The 14,846-nt window shown below is 41.1% G+C and overlaps 1 protein-coding gene across 3 annotated transcripts in view; it reads right to left on the reverse strand.

The window, feature by feature from the left end:
- wnt5b (wingless-type MMTV integration site family, member 5b) overlaps positions 1 to 14,846 on the reverse strand; it is a 75,535-nt gene that overhangs the window by 9,380 nt on the left and 51,309 nt on the right. For all 3 annotated transcript variants that reach the window (XM_055650132.1, XM_055650134.1, XM_055650133.1), the window contains exons 2-3: positions 2,922 to 3,070; positions 1,847 to 2,094 (exon numbers count right to left, since the gene is read on the reverse strand). In XM_055650132.1, the coding sequence (XP_055506107.1) occupies positions 1,847 to 2,094; positions 2,922 to 3,070 (397 nt within the window). The remainder of the gene's footprint in view (positions 1 to 1,846; positions 2,095 to 2,921; positions 3,071 to 14,846) is intronic.

Raw genomic sequence — 14,846 nt, forward strand, 5'->3', positions numbered from 1 at the left:
AACCCATAATTAAAGCAGGAATATATATATAAGGGAATAGTATTTGCGATTGGCGAGTGTGAGATTTGAAATAGCTAATGGATTTGAAGGTCAGTTATAAAATGGCTATAAAAGTAACCAATAAACAACATTTTATTAGGGGTAGTCATTAAATAGTTAAGGGTATTCACAAAGAAGTATCAATTGCTGAAAGTTTAAATCAGCAAATATTCAGTACAAGCAGAGTTCTTCGGTCCATTTAATGATGCTTTCTATATTTGAATATGTTAAAACTTCACTGTACATATTGAAGATTCAACTCCATTAGTATCTGTATTATGAAGCTTCCTCAAAAAATGGTAATAAGTGGAACATTAAGTATTATTTTTACACATAAAAGGCAGGTCAGCCCAAAATGAAAAATGATGCTTAGTAAAAACATGTTTAATTTAACTTCAAAACATTACAGGCAGCTAACTTTATAAGCCCAAGAAAGACAAAGAAAGGCAAACAATTGTGCTATCGAAAAGCTTCTTAATATATTACAAATACGAGGGAAAACAGTCCACAGTTTGTGAATGGTCCTGCCATGTCTATGTTATGGTGCCTATACCATCTGTTGCCCCATCCTTACCTTTTAAGAAATATCACACTTTCTATTTGTAAACATCCATGGCCCAGAGTCATTCCAGGAGATGAGAAGGTAAAGCACTAGAAGTAATATCCCCACCAAGTGGATCATTTAAGAGGGGATATTTAGTCATTATAACTATTAGAGTTTAATAGGCAAATACAACGCTGTTACTTTAACGTCACTTAAGGTAAAGAGATAACCTATATTTTAATTTAATCTTATTGAAATACACTTGCGTCGTGCATCTATTTTTATTCCAAACGTTAATCCCATGTGATGAAACTCACGTTTCTGTTTATCAGTTCTTCTGAAAAACAAGCTAAATCCATGTTATTTTATCGGGTCGAACACAAACGTGCTGGAGTGTCTCAGCGGGTTAGGCTGAGCAACTCCAACGCTGTGTTCTACACGGGATGCCAGCATCTGCAGTCTCCTCTGGGTTTTTTTTATCGAGGGGGTATTCAATTATATTTTGAATGCCACTCCTGCAAATCAGCGGGGACAAATTCATAGTAAATAATGGGCATTTTCAACATCTACAAAACGCACAACGGGGAGGGGGTGGGGGGTGGGGTTGGTATTGGTGAGCGAAGTGCAGGTGCACAGATCTTGGCTGGCCTCTAGTGTAACTAACTGTGTGGGCAAGCAAACATTCTTCAAGATGAACGAACGAACTTGGATACAGCGTTTTCCCAGCCGTCACTTTTTTTTAATGAATGACTTTGCTGACGTGACAAGACATCTGAGGTGAACACACACACACACACACACTGTAAACACACTCTGTAAACAAAAGCACCCCCCTCCAAGAACCAGATAGAAGCGGCTAAACTAAGGAAGCGGTGGAAAGAATAGAGGTGCCCTGGAACTGTGGCCAATCCATCTGCTCTGTACATGGAATTGGGCTCATCTCTCCCCCCAGCCCCCCTGACTGACACCTTCATTTATTACACTGCGTGTCGGTAACATCAATCTACTCCCGGATTTCTCGAAACCCTGTGAATGGATAATTGAATTTCAAAAAAAGCCAGGGACAATGAATCGAGGCGACACCTTACTATAGCCCTAGACGACAAGGACTAATGACTCACAGGGTCGCGCTTCCAGAGAAAAGGGTTCGGCTGCACTTTTGTTCAAAGGGGACGAACAAAACGGATCTAACACTTGCGTGCTAAACCTCTGTTTCATAGAAACTTCCTTTTGTCATGCACCGACCGCAGTGGAAAGTCTCACCTATCTGCATCACCCTTCCAAACACGGAGGTGTTATCTACGGTGCTGCAATTCCATCGCCTCTGCCTGAACTGGTACTGGCATTCCTTGATGCCCGTCTTTGCCCCCTCGCCAATGTAAACCATATGATCTTGGTACAGCTGGCACAACTTCCTCTGCCCCTGCGACAGGCCGTTCAGTTGGCTGCAGAGAGGTTGGGCGCCAATAATATACATCTCAGGCCGTTGAATTGGGTTCATTGCCAAAGACCTAAATGTGGATTTAAAAAAAGCATGTTTATTAGGAGAATGGACATTATCTTACAGCGTGAATGTTGAAACTGTCTCGTTGAATGGTGTTTATTTACTTTGCAAAATGACCTCAGTATTTGTTTAAATACGTTTTTCTTTGCATTTCTAAGCAAAATACGGTTCACATTAAGGACTATCCCCGGCTCTGTTAATTGATTAGAGCTTAATTATAGGGGGGGAAAAAACTATTCGTTTTAAGAAAACATTTTTTTTTGTATTTGTATGAAATCATCTACTGTGGATTATATTTTTCACATTGTGGAACACGTATTTTTCAAGACATACAGTACCAATCAATGATCGATATTGTGGATTGAAAATCGCAGTGGATAATTGTTTTGCAAGCGACCGCTCACGCGTGTTTGCCAGCTCGTTTATATGAGATAAATAAATACACTGAAGTTTTGATCACGGGTTCCAAAAAGTGCAGTGTCAGGCGGTAAATCTCTTCTCAGCACAATATAGACAATGATATATATAACCTGTATCTATTAACGATTAAACCTGTATCCAGAAATGTGGTTACAATGCTAAATTCCGCATCTTTCTTCAAGTGGGGACCCACTATTAAAATCGATTAATTGCAATAAAGTCCCACAGTATCTAATATCGCTATCCCGCCTCGCTATGTACTATGTGTGTGTGTGTGTGTGTTTGTTTTTACTGTAATAATTACTGACCCCAACATCACCCACCCCAGCGCTCGAAATGAACTAACTTTGATCATGAAACTCGTACGAGAGTGCTTGACAGGAAAATAAAGTGCAAAGCATTGGGGGTACTTACCACCAGGAGTTTGCCTGCACGAAGCTCTGGGAAAAGCTGGAGAGCAGAGCGGCAGCCAAGAGGAGGTGAAGCCCAGTCATGGTGATCGTGTCCGGGGTGAATCCCGCATGGAGCGCTCCCCGCGCCAGCAATCGCACCGCCACGGCGCTCTGTCAACACAGCAGGTCAAAGGCAGTCAAGCCCACCGCATCCACTGACTCTAATAGTACCCCCCGAGGAACTCGACCCGCAGTCCTACAGCTCCCGGCTGCAGTATCTGGCCTCCGAATGGATACTCGCGATTCCACTAATGAAGACAAGAGTTTTTTTATGAGGGGCATCTCCTCGCTCCGATTGGTCGGGGACTATCACAATAAACGGAGAAAGAAAGGTTTAGCTTCAGGTTGGACGTCTGAAAGTGTGTTTACACGTTGAAAGAGAAACGAACGTTGTTTGCTCCATTGTCCGTTTTGTGTGTGCCCCCCCCCCCCCCTCCCAGAAACACTCTATTCGATAACAAAAAAAAGGCGGAATGTATCAATGTGGTGGAGTGGGGAAGAGGGGGAGACGCCTGGCCGGTGAAGCAGCCAACACCACGCCCAGAGCGTGCCCCACCACCAGTGTTAACCAAACACCAAATGGATACAGATCGTGGGCTGTACAAACACGGCGTCCCGGGGGCTGGTAGATGATGTACCAGCATGCCACAGCCAGCCCAAGGAAAGCGCATTCCCATCTGTTGAACCGTTCAACAGACTCAATAGAAATTTGTCGTCAATAAACTTTGGGGGGGCAACTAAATGGTCGAAAGGGAAACAGCCAAGAGTCCAACAGTAGTTTTGAAACTTATTAAACTATATTTATACTACATGGTGCACGCAGATTCACATTTGAAATGCCAGAGACATCTGTAAACCATTAGCCGACAATGAATTAATTTGGAAAAGGTAAACTTTTTGAGCGATTGAGCTTTTGTGGGGTCATTACTTTTCCGGGGTTTTTTTTCATTAAAAAAATGAATTTAATTTAGAATGATAAAAATATGTACAAACCAAATACTGTAAATAAACTCTTCATACAAATTTGAGATCTATACATTCAATAGTGTCATAGTCAAAAGTGTTAACACCTGGCTTTACACAATACACTCTTGCCCCTCGTGTGGCCCCTGGGGTGATTTCCCTTTCCTAGTTTGTGGGGTGTTCCCTCAATATTCACCAAAGGAAGCAGACCAGACTGTGGTCCTCTTCCTCCTCCCCCCACCCCCACAGAGCCTTCGCGTTGACTGCACCGAGCGCCAGTGCAGCAGCGGACTCTGCAGACATTAAATGACATGACTTCCACAGGGAGATAGGTGGGCACCCACCCACCCCTGAGAAGGGAGCCGAGATGATCAAAGTGCGGGCCGCAGACTGCTCTCGATGGCTTCGTATTATTATGCAGCGACATTTCGGAAATAGCCTGGCGCCTTCTGCCAGCAAATCGTCACAACGCTCACACCTTCCTTGCAAAGGACCTTGTATGTATTCATGTTCCATCGCCTCCCTCCCCCCCATCACCACCGCCTCCTGTAAAACCGGCCCGTGCAAGAAGGAACTGCAGATGCTGGTTTACACCGAAGATAGACACAAAAATGCTGGAGTAACTCGGCGGTACAGGCAGCATCTATGGGAAGAAGGAAGAAGGGTGACGTTTCGGGTGGAGACCCTTCTTCAGAATCTGCCTGTCCCCTCTGAGTTACTCCAGCATTTTGTGTCTTATCATTATCAAAGATCGCGTGCCATCATCCTAAAGAGTTTGCTGATGGTGAGAATTCACGGACAAAACTTCATTGAGGTGAAGTCGCTTCCGGAGGCATGAATTCTCACTTTCCCAATGCTACGAGTAAAGACTGACTTCGATGAAAACCACTGGTAGCGGGCGTCGTGCCAATACAAATACATTCAATTTTGCAAATGCCGAAACGGGAACAAGAAGTGGTCAGCCCCGAGATAGCGTTCAGCAATTCTCAGCTAGATCCATCACCTGCAGACAATACACCCAGCCACCCAGACCTCCGCCTGGGTACCAGATGTTTGACCTCACAACCAAAAATAGTACGAACGCCGCCCTTGCCGGGACCCAGAAAGAGAAAAAAACGCTCGAAATTCCCCAAACTGATTTCACATTTAACATTCAGACGACACGCAGATTGCTCGGAATATTATGATGTCAGTCTAAGGTCAAATTAAGTGAAAATCTAGCTGCCAAAAACCTGCTCTTGCAAAGAGCAGTCGTGGTTAGACGGTGCACGATGCATAAGTGTGCCACCTGAGCTATTATTCTATTAAATATGTTAAATAAATGTAATTGTTATTGAAACAAAACAGAAATTCAAGCATCCGCCTGATCTATTTCAGCTATCCCTGTTTGCACGAACAGGTCAGATTGTGTGGAAACAAAGGACACAAGGTGCTTGAGGACGCTGAGTTACTTCAGCTTTTCGTGTCTATCTGCTAGAGTAACTCAGCGGGTCTAGCAGCATCTTTGGATCTATCTTTACATAAACAGGTCAATTAGTTTCAGAAGCACATCTGCAGTTCATCGTGTCTTCAAAAAGAGCCATGGGTTCGCTGTGTATTTGAGACACTACGTACAGAAATTGAGAAAGGCGGTGGAAAATGTTCCAGCACATTCCTGATTTGTGCCATGCATTTGCCGGAAATAAGAGAGGGCTGTACACGAGGCAAGTAGCTCACTACAGAATGACCAGTCTGTGACCTGGTCTTGTATTACAGTGGCTGGCCCAATTGCATTTCTGATCCACATTGATCCTACATTGTGTAGTCAATGATGGCAGTGTCATTGATTGTTAAGGGATTGTGGTTAGGGCTCTCTGTTATTGAAGCTTAGTGGGATTGGAACTCATTAGCTAATACTCCTATGTGACTTGTAACATAATCACTGTCAATTATTTTTACTAAATTTATTCACTCAAGCATATGGATGTCACCAGCATCTATCTATTGTCTATCCCTGAACTAAGAAGGCTGTAAAGAATGAACCATATTTAAGGGGCGGGGTGACATACAGGTCAATTGGGTAAGGATGCCAGGATGTCACTTTAGTGAATCGGATGAGTTGTTAAACATGATCTAATAGTTTCCCTACTCCAGTCTCACTTCCATTCAGTGGATCCAGCAGCCCTTCCAGGTGAGATAGAGGTTGATGTGCACCTCTTCCAGCCTTGTCCATTGCATTTGGTGCTCAAGATATGGCCTTTACATCAGCGAGAGCAAATGTTAATTAACAAAGCAACCATTTTGCCAAACATTTATACTCAATCCTTCAAGGCCTGCTGGAATGATCGTTAACCATTTTAGCTTCCCTTCCCTTTCCCAATAAGAACCTTTCTGCCCTGGGCCTCCTCCATTGCCAGAGTGAGACCCTATGCAAACTGGAAGAACTCATCAGGTAGCTTTGAGCACTGAATTCCCCAATTTCAAGTAATGGCTGCCATTACACAAATTTGCTTTTATTTTATTATTAGATGTTTTCATTACTTCAATTTGGTTTTCCAGTGATTCAAACTTGCATGCCTGGATCATTGATTGAAACCTCACCTGTCTAGTTCAATAGCAACCTGCACCCTTCTGTACCTCTCATGCTCAAATTATTTGGTTTCACCATTCATTAATATTATTATTATTAATAATAATAATAAATCATAATACATTTTATTTATGGGCACCTTTCAAGAGTCTCAAGGACACCTTACAAAAATTTAGCAGGTAGAGGAAAAACATGTAAGGGGAATGAAATAAATAGTAGAGACATGACTAGTACACAAAGTAAAGACAGAATACAATTCAAAACACAATATGAGGCAATTAATGCACAGATGAAAAGGGAGGGGGACGTGGGGCTAAGGATAGGCAGAGGTGAAGAGATGGGTCTTGAGGCGGGACTGGAAGATGGTGAGGGACACGGAATTGCGGATCAGTTGGTGGAGGGAGTTCCAGAGCCTGGGAGCTGCCCTGTAGAAGGCTCTGTCTCCAAAACTGCGGAGGTTGGACTTGTGGATGGAGAGTAGACCAGCTGATGTGGATCTGAGGGACCGTGAGGGTTGGTAGGGGGAGAAGAGGTCAGTGAGATATGATATGGGGGGGGCAGATGGTGGAGGGCTTTGTAGGTGAGGATCAGGATTTAGTAGGTGATCCGGTGGGAGATGTTGCCGAGGTAGATCTGGGTGTCATCGGCATAACAGTGGAAGTCCAGGTTGAAGTGGCGGAGTATCTGACCAAGGGGGAGGATGTAAATGATGAAGAGGAGGGGGCCATCATATTCTATGAAAGTATACCCACACGACATGCAAAGATTACAACACGAAAACAGCAATACATTTTAAGTCATGAAGGTTAAATTATAAAACCATGATCATAACTATATTACTTCCTGCAAATGTGTTACATTTATTGACATCCCAAATCGCATTAATATCCCACTTGATAGAGTGAATTATATTTGAGAACTTTGCAAAACCATTTTCACAGGCAATTAAACTGAAAAGAACCTGTTTCACATTATGCAGCAATAGCACTCACTCAGGAAGCAAATGATGCCGTACTTGTATTCAAAGCTTAATTCATTCTTGCGATTAATTGAAATTCATTTAAGAAAGTGTTTGTCAGGTGCACCAGATATGAACCAGAGCAATGAAATTCTTACTTGCTGTAGCTGTACAGGCATATTAGATGCAACAACAATAACAATATACAATAGTCCGTAGTGGTTCGATGCTAACATAGGGTTGTAGTTGGGGTTGTGCAGGGCGGTTCAGGAAACTGATGATTGATGAGAAGCTATTCTTGACCATGGAGGTAATGGTTGTCAGACTCCTGTACCCCTTTTCCCCCAACAATAGCAACAAGATGGGAATGTAAACAGGGTAATGTGGCTCTTTGATTATAGTATCTGCCTACTTGAGGCAGCGCTTTGTGTAGCTTATAATGTCCTTTTAAAGCAGAGAATTCCAGTGAAATCTCCCAAATAATACTCTGCTCCGATTGCTTTTAAAGACTTTCAACTTACCTTTAAGAGAATCAATTTACATCAATGACGATGCTTTGACTCTGTGAATCTTGTACACGCCATCATAGTTCCTTATACAGATTTTATCTTCAATAAAAGCATCTCAGAAATCTGTGTTAATTGAGGTAACTGCACGTGGGATGGTTAAAACCCCAATAAATAGGTATCCCATTTTTGCACAACCCACCAGCATACAACAAAACTGTAAACTCCACAGCCATCGAAATATTTGCATATTTTCTGGTTACAAGACTCAAGCTGTAGGATTCAGGTCTTAATTTGCATGTCATGCCACATGGTGGCGTCTTCAAATTTCAGAGCATTTCACTCCGAAGTAAAACAGGAGTCTAATAGAAGAAATATCAGAACCCTCCATTTACAGGTGTTGTATCCTGATCTGGTTGGAGAATTACACCAAATGCTCCATTGCACATTAATGAGAATATAACATTTCTTGAGTTTTTAGTTGGTTTTCATTTTATTTTAATGTTTGCTTATAACATCCGCATTATACTGCATGTTCTTGCATTAATGAAAACCCACACACAATTTAACATCCAATGTAGTTGTTTGATGATTTTATTTAGAGGAGCAAATATTTAAGGAAATTGCAGATAAGTGAAGGAATAATAGGTTAGTAATATTAGATGATTTTAACTTTGATGGGAAATGTCATGGTGCTGACGATTTAGATGGGGCAGAATCTGTTATTAAGTGTCCGGGAAATTTTTCTGAAGCAATATGTAGATAGCTCTAATATACAATGGCTACACTCAACCTCATGTTAGTTTACGAGGCTGGACAAGTGGCAGATATGTCAGTGAGGACCATTGTTCTATTTACTTCAAGATAATTATGGAATAAGATAGAATTGGTTGACAAGAAGGGTCTTGACCCGAAACGTCACCTATTGCTTTTCTCCAGAGATGCTGTCTGACCCGCTGAGTTTTAACCAAATGGATCTCTGCACATAACACTCGTGCCGGTTCTCTCACATACGTTGATTAACTCGCATCTATTTCTCCATCACATTGCCACCCCAGGGCATTTCTTGTCAGTTTTCCTAACGCCGAGTCACAATCTTTTCCAACTGAATATTTCGTTCGTGACCACATATTCTGGTTCCTACCAAGATACTGGGAACTTTGCTATTGGCCGACATCAAGACTCAGCTTAGCCAATCATTTATATTTGGACTCGGACAAATTATGGAGTTTCCAAGTATACTTGTGCAATCAAAACGTATTAATGGGATAGACAGAACTCAAAAAAATACTTTCTTTTGCACAAGATGCTATTATTTATCAATTATAGGACAATATATATATATGTCACTCAATCATAGTTTAAATCTACACTTTTTATAACTGATGTTTATGGGGAAAATACATGAACTATTAAATAAAACATATAGACAGAATTATGTTAGTGCATGTCAAACGCAGAATCTCCACAGCTCCTGGTTCACATACTCCTCAATGTAGTGTGTGTTGTATATGCGGTATGTGCACCGACCAATCCACACAGCCACGGGAGTCCATCTACTTTTGACACAAGTTCCGGAAGACAAAAGGGATCCTGAGACCAGTGTTCACTGGATATTAGGTAAATTCTGCAAATTATCAGGCTTCAGGACAAGTATGGAAAGGTGTTCAACTATACGTACACATACTGTCTCACCAACACACACATAAAGATATACAAATGCACATGCCCAGTCAACTCAACTCAGTTGGTGCGAACTAAACTGATAATTTCCTTAGGTTGGAAAAACCTGAAGAAGGGTCTTGACCCGAAATGTCACCCGTTGCTTCTCTCCAGAGATGCTGCCTGTCCTACTGAGTTTCTCCAGCTTTTCGTGTCTATCTTCAGTAAAACCTTGCTCTCCTGTGCAGAGCTGACTAAATTGCTGCACCCCATCCATCACCAGAACTGCAGAGGAGTATCTATATCGGTGAGACCAAGCGGAGGTTGGGCGATCGTTTCGCCGAACACCTCCGCTCGGTCCGCAATAACCAAGCTGACCTCCCGGTGGCTCAACACTTCAACTCCCCCTCCCACTCTGTCTCCGACCTCTCTGTCCTGGGTCTCCTCCATGGCCACAGCGAGCAACACCGGAAATTGGAGGAACAGCACCTCATATTCCGCTTGGGGAGTCTGCATCCTGGGGGCATGAACATCGAATTCTTCCAAATTTGTTAGTCCTTGCTGTCTCCTCCCATCCCCCAGCCTTCGGGCTCCTCCTCCTTTTTCCTTTCTTGTACTCGTACTCGTCATTTATTTATTGTTATATTTATCATTAGTGTATGTGGACAGTTTACTAATCAGAATCTAGAAAACATAATATTTCAGCAGCCCATGTAAATACTCTAGCTTTTCAGTGTTCAAATGTTGGCAAATGGAATATTTGTCTCATATCCAGCCTATGTTCAGGAACAATATTCAGACTTTTTCAAATTCAAAACTGCAAAAAAAACCCCTAAACTATTGGCATCCAAAGACCTAAAATTGCTGCACAATTTAGTGTTCTGTTGTGCATTTGCCAAAATCATTTCATAATTATACACCCATACTTCTGAACTAATACTTGATACACATAGTTTTCCTGTGATAACAAAGACAGTTGTTATCCACTCTTGGCAACATCAGCAGATGTGTGTGGTTCATTGCTCGGAGCCGTTTGTAAAATTCAGTATGTGAAGGAAATTAAATTGCCTCACAATACAGAAATGATGACAGTAAAACTCCCAACATCTCTCTGTGGCAAGAGCCTGCAATATTAAATCTGCTCTGGAACTAATATCTATATAAATGTACATGTTACATAGTCAATATGCTATAACAATGAACAGTAAAATTCTGCAGCTAAACTATATAACATAGCCACTAAAATAATTATTTTCTCACTATTTCCTCCCTATCAATTACATGTAGTATCTAGCTGCAGGCTTATTTGTACTGCGTGATATAACTCAACAATGGATTCTGCAGACACTATTTCTCAGACAAGTATGTCTGTATTTCTGCGGTGACTTTTGATGGATTATAACTCCATATAACCACTTCATATTTTGACCAAGTCAACGACTTTTGACAAGTTGCTTGGGGCTGGGATAGGATGTTATCGTAAAGAAAGAAGCTTTCTATCATTAAGTCTGTTGTATTCTCCATCACCAGTGACCACTCTCCAATTTACTCTCACACAGGCATTAAGGCTTGTCTATTTTAAGCAACTATGCAATTGTCTTTCAAAAGATCTTACAGATACCACATTAATAATCCTGTGTTAGAGAATTATATTCTGTTAACAGCAATTTATTTATAAACAACCTTTTTTTTGCCCATTTTCTTAAACTTGTGCCTCCTGTTACTCCTTTAACCATTTAACTTTGAAAGTTGGCTAAACATTGGTTGCACCTGTACTGCGGGTATGGTGAAACAAACCAGTGGAAGCGACCTAGCCCAATCCACATCATACTAACTCTTCATTAAATGCTATTCATCTAAATGCCCTGAAGTTTCAAATGTCAAATTACTTGGTCTTTTCCAGAGAAATTTTGTGATTCACACCTTTAATTTCTGGCAATGAAGGAATCCCACTTATCTTCCACCAGGAAAATAGGAATCATTGCCAGGAATGGATATCATCACAATATTGATTGTACATGTCATTAAGCAGATACAATTTCATGTTGTTTCACGTCAAATTAAACTCCATTACAGTTAAGAATGTTATTAGGACAGCCAGCAATGCTGGATATCATCAATAGTACCTTTCATGCATTCAATGTGTCAGCTAAACGACAGTGACAGGAATGGTAGATGTCCTGGCCTGACAGAACCAAATGATTTGTTGTATGAAAGGTATTATTTAAAACTAGAATTTGAATGTTTTTGCTCTAGTACAATTTGACTGGGTGGCATGCAAACAACAAGTTAATTGTTTCTCAGTACATGTGAGAATAATAAGCAAACATCAAGACCAAAAATATCCTGGACCACAGGAGCTGCTGGGCCACATAATGTCAGACGACAGAGTTTCAACCTGTATATCCATGTTTAGGTAAGGGCACCAAATGTAATACACAATATTTCACAAATGGCCTCACCAACATCTGTACAACAAAATCTCTTCTTAAACTGTTGGCGATACCTTCCATCATTTGCTGAGATTTGAGAGGATACTGATCAGGCAAATATAATTCTGCTCAGCATTTTGTCCACGTGACATCCTGGATAAGTTTGTACAATGTCAGTGTTGTAATCATACAGAAATTGGTCAGCTCAATGCAGTTTTTCATGGAAGTTATATTTTGAATGCAACAACCACAGATGTTGTTCACTCTTTGATGTATCGCTTGGTCTTTTCTTAATATCACGTGGAGTAAGAAGCAAATGGATTATTCACTTGTCACTTATGGCTGTACGTGCCGCTTTTATTTGACATTAAAATGCTGAACGTGGAATGTTCTGGAGCCTCCTCCTCCCATCAGCTGTTTAATTGTTCACCACCATTCTGAATGAGATGCAGCAGAACTGCAATATTTTTATTCAATTTCAGGTTTAAAATAATACTTTTGATGCAACAGAATGACAAGATGTAGGCAAATTACTCAGCTACTCTATAGTGAGCCTGGAGTCACACATTGACCAGAATGGATAAGAACAGTAGATTTCCTGTCCTGACAAAACCAGATATTATTTAATGACAATTCTGCCATTCTAATATCACAATTATTGAGCCAACATTTGCCTTCATTGTAAGGTTACAATATTTCATAAATGTTATATAAATTAAACAGATTAACTTGTGTTGCTGTTGTTTTAACTCAGGCCAGGAGATTAAAAGCCCAGTAATTTAACCATCTGTGCCACTATTCCCTACTGCAATATTAACAGGAGTTTTGCTCAAGGTGCAGAATTTTTCTGGAGATCACCAGAGAAATCCCTAAACTAAACACAGAGATATCAGACTGATGGGTTAACATGCAAATCTGAAAATGCTGCGTCATACCCACTTTCTTAAATGATCACGTGAAAGGTTACCTTCACAGAAATTAGTATTGAATGTTTGTTTAGAAATCTTTGGTAACTTTGCTGTTCATTTTCAACAGTTTGGAACTGTCTACTAGTTCATTGCTCTTTGCACCATGGCCACACTGTAATACTGTGGCCAGTGCAAAACCACAAAAGGACTTTGAGGACATTATTTAAAGGAAAAATATTTTTCCTTTAAATAATGGTATGTAGAAGCCAATAGTAAGAAAAACAGAAAAACACACAAGATGGGGAGCTGGGAATAAAGGCCAAGGAAAAGCACTCTCAGGAACAGCACCAGGCTCTTCCTCAATAGATGCAGCTGTCCAGAGAAGAGGGTTCATGAGGAGGCTTATTTTTCAGGACACACAGGTAGGGCTGCCATCAGTTCCACACTGAATGAAGCACCCAGTAAATACATTGCAATTGGCTGTAGGACATCGGTACAGCATGCCACATTTTATATTTGGTTTCCTTCTTCTTTGTCCGTAAGCCCCAGTTCGCCTTGACGCTGCAGTTGGATCGTGGGTGAAGAATAAAGGGAAGAGATAAGACTTTGCCTTCCATCATAGTGAGGAGGTGTTGGAGACTCACTGTGATGGATGTTTATGTAAACTGTGTTAAGTGTGGGTTTTGAGGTTTTTTTTTGTAATGTAAAACTGTAGTAAATGTAATTTCGTTCAAACCTAGGTTTGAATGACAATAGCATTCCATCCAAGATCATGTCCTGGGCCAGGAATAACATTATGATTTGGTTTGGTTACATTTGATTTTGATCTCAGCAGCAAACATTGTTAATTTACAGATGACCTCAAATATAAATTGAAACTTACATACAGCCATCCTCCAAGTAGGGATTTCTGGAACTGCGTCTGAAAATCCTTCCCTGCAATGCGAAGCAGGCCCTCCGTGATCTACCCAACATCACGACAATTCACAAATCCCATGCACCAGCTTTTAACAGCCAGCTACTCAAACCAGGGCTAATCAACTCTTGAGCTTCTGAAGGAAGGAGGGAAATGGAGAGAAGTGGAGGAGAGGTGGAAGGGGGAGATATGGGTGGCGGGAGGTAGAGCAGGAAGGAAGAGGAAGAATTGAGGAGAGAAAGGGTATAAGGGAGGCAGTGAATGGAAGGAATGAAAATAGACTGAGGGAAAGAGTGTAGAGGTACGAAGGACATATTAGTAAGGTGACTTGACACTTCAATGTCCATAAAGGATGTATCTTTGCTATTGGCAAGGTCAGTCAGAATGAACAGATGTCTGGATTGTGGCTTTGGTGATTTTCTTCAGCTAAAGGGTATATTCATCTTCATATGTACTTTAAAAGGCAATCCAGCAGTGCTTGTGAAAGTGGAAGGATTCCACTCCATCAACCTGCCTATAGTCCATTCCAAATTAGGATCTTATGAGAATCATTTAGCTGGGAATCCATGCATTTGACATCTAGAAAACATTCAGTCCCGAACCAAAATGTTGACTGTCCAGTCCCTCTGCAGATCCTGTCCTTTCCCTCCATTGAGTTCCTCCACCATTGTATGTTTTGCTAAAAATTCCAGCTATAATTTCTAGTGTCTCATGTCTTTATATCTTTCCTTTGGCAACAACAAACAGTTCGCAAAACAGAAAAACATGCCTGGCTGAGCTCACATCTTGGCATTAATCCATAATCTCACTATTTTGCAATATCTAAAAGAATGCTTGCTAGTCATTAACCATAAATACTCTAAATTAGAAAATAAATGAAACAGAACTCTCTAATAATGAGTGACGCAGCCATATGCATAGTCTTGTCTAACTAGTGTTAGTCACAAAGTCCTCTTCTGCAGACTCCTATATC

This window comes from Leucoraja erinacea, chromosome 19 (assembly GCF_028641065.1).
Source record: "Leucoraja erinacea ecotype New England chromosome 19, Leri_hhj_1, whole genome shotgun sequence".
In the NCBI taxonomy this organism is placed as follows: Eukaryota; Metazoa; Chordata; class Chondrichthyes; order Rajiformes; family Rajidae; genus Leucoraja; species Leucoraja erinaceus.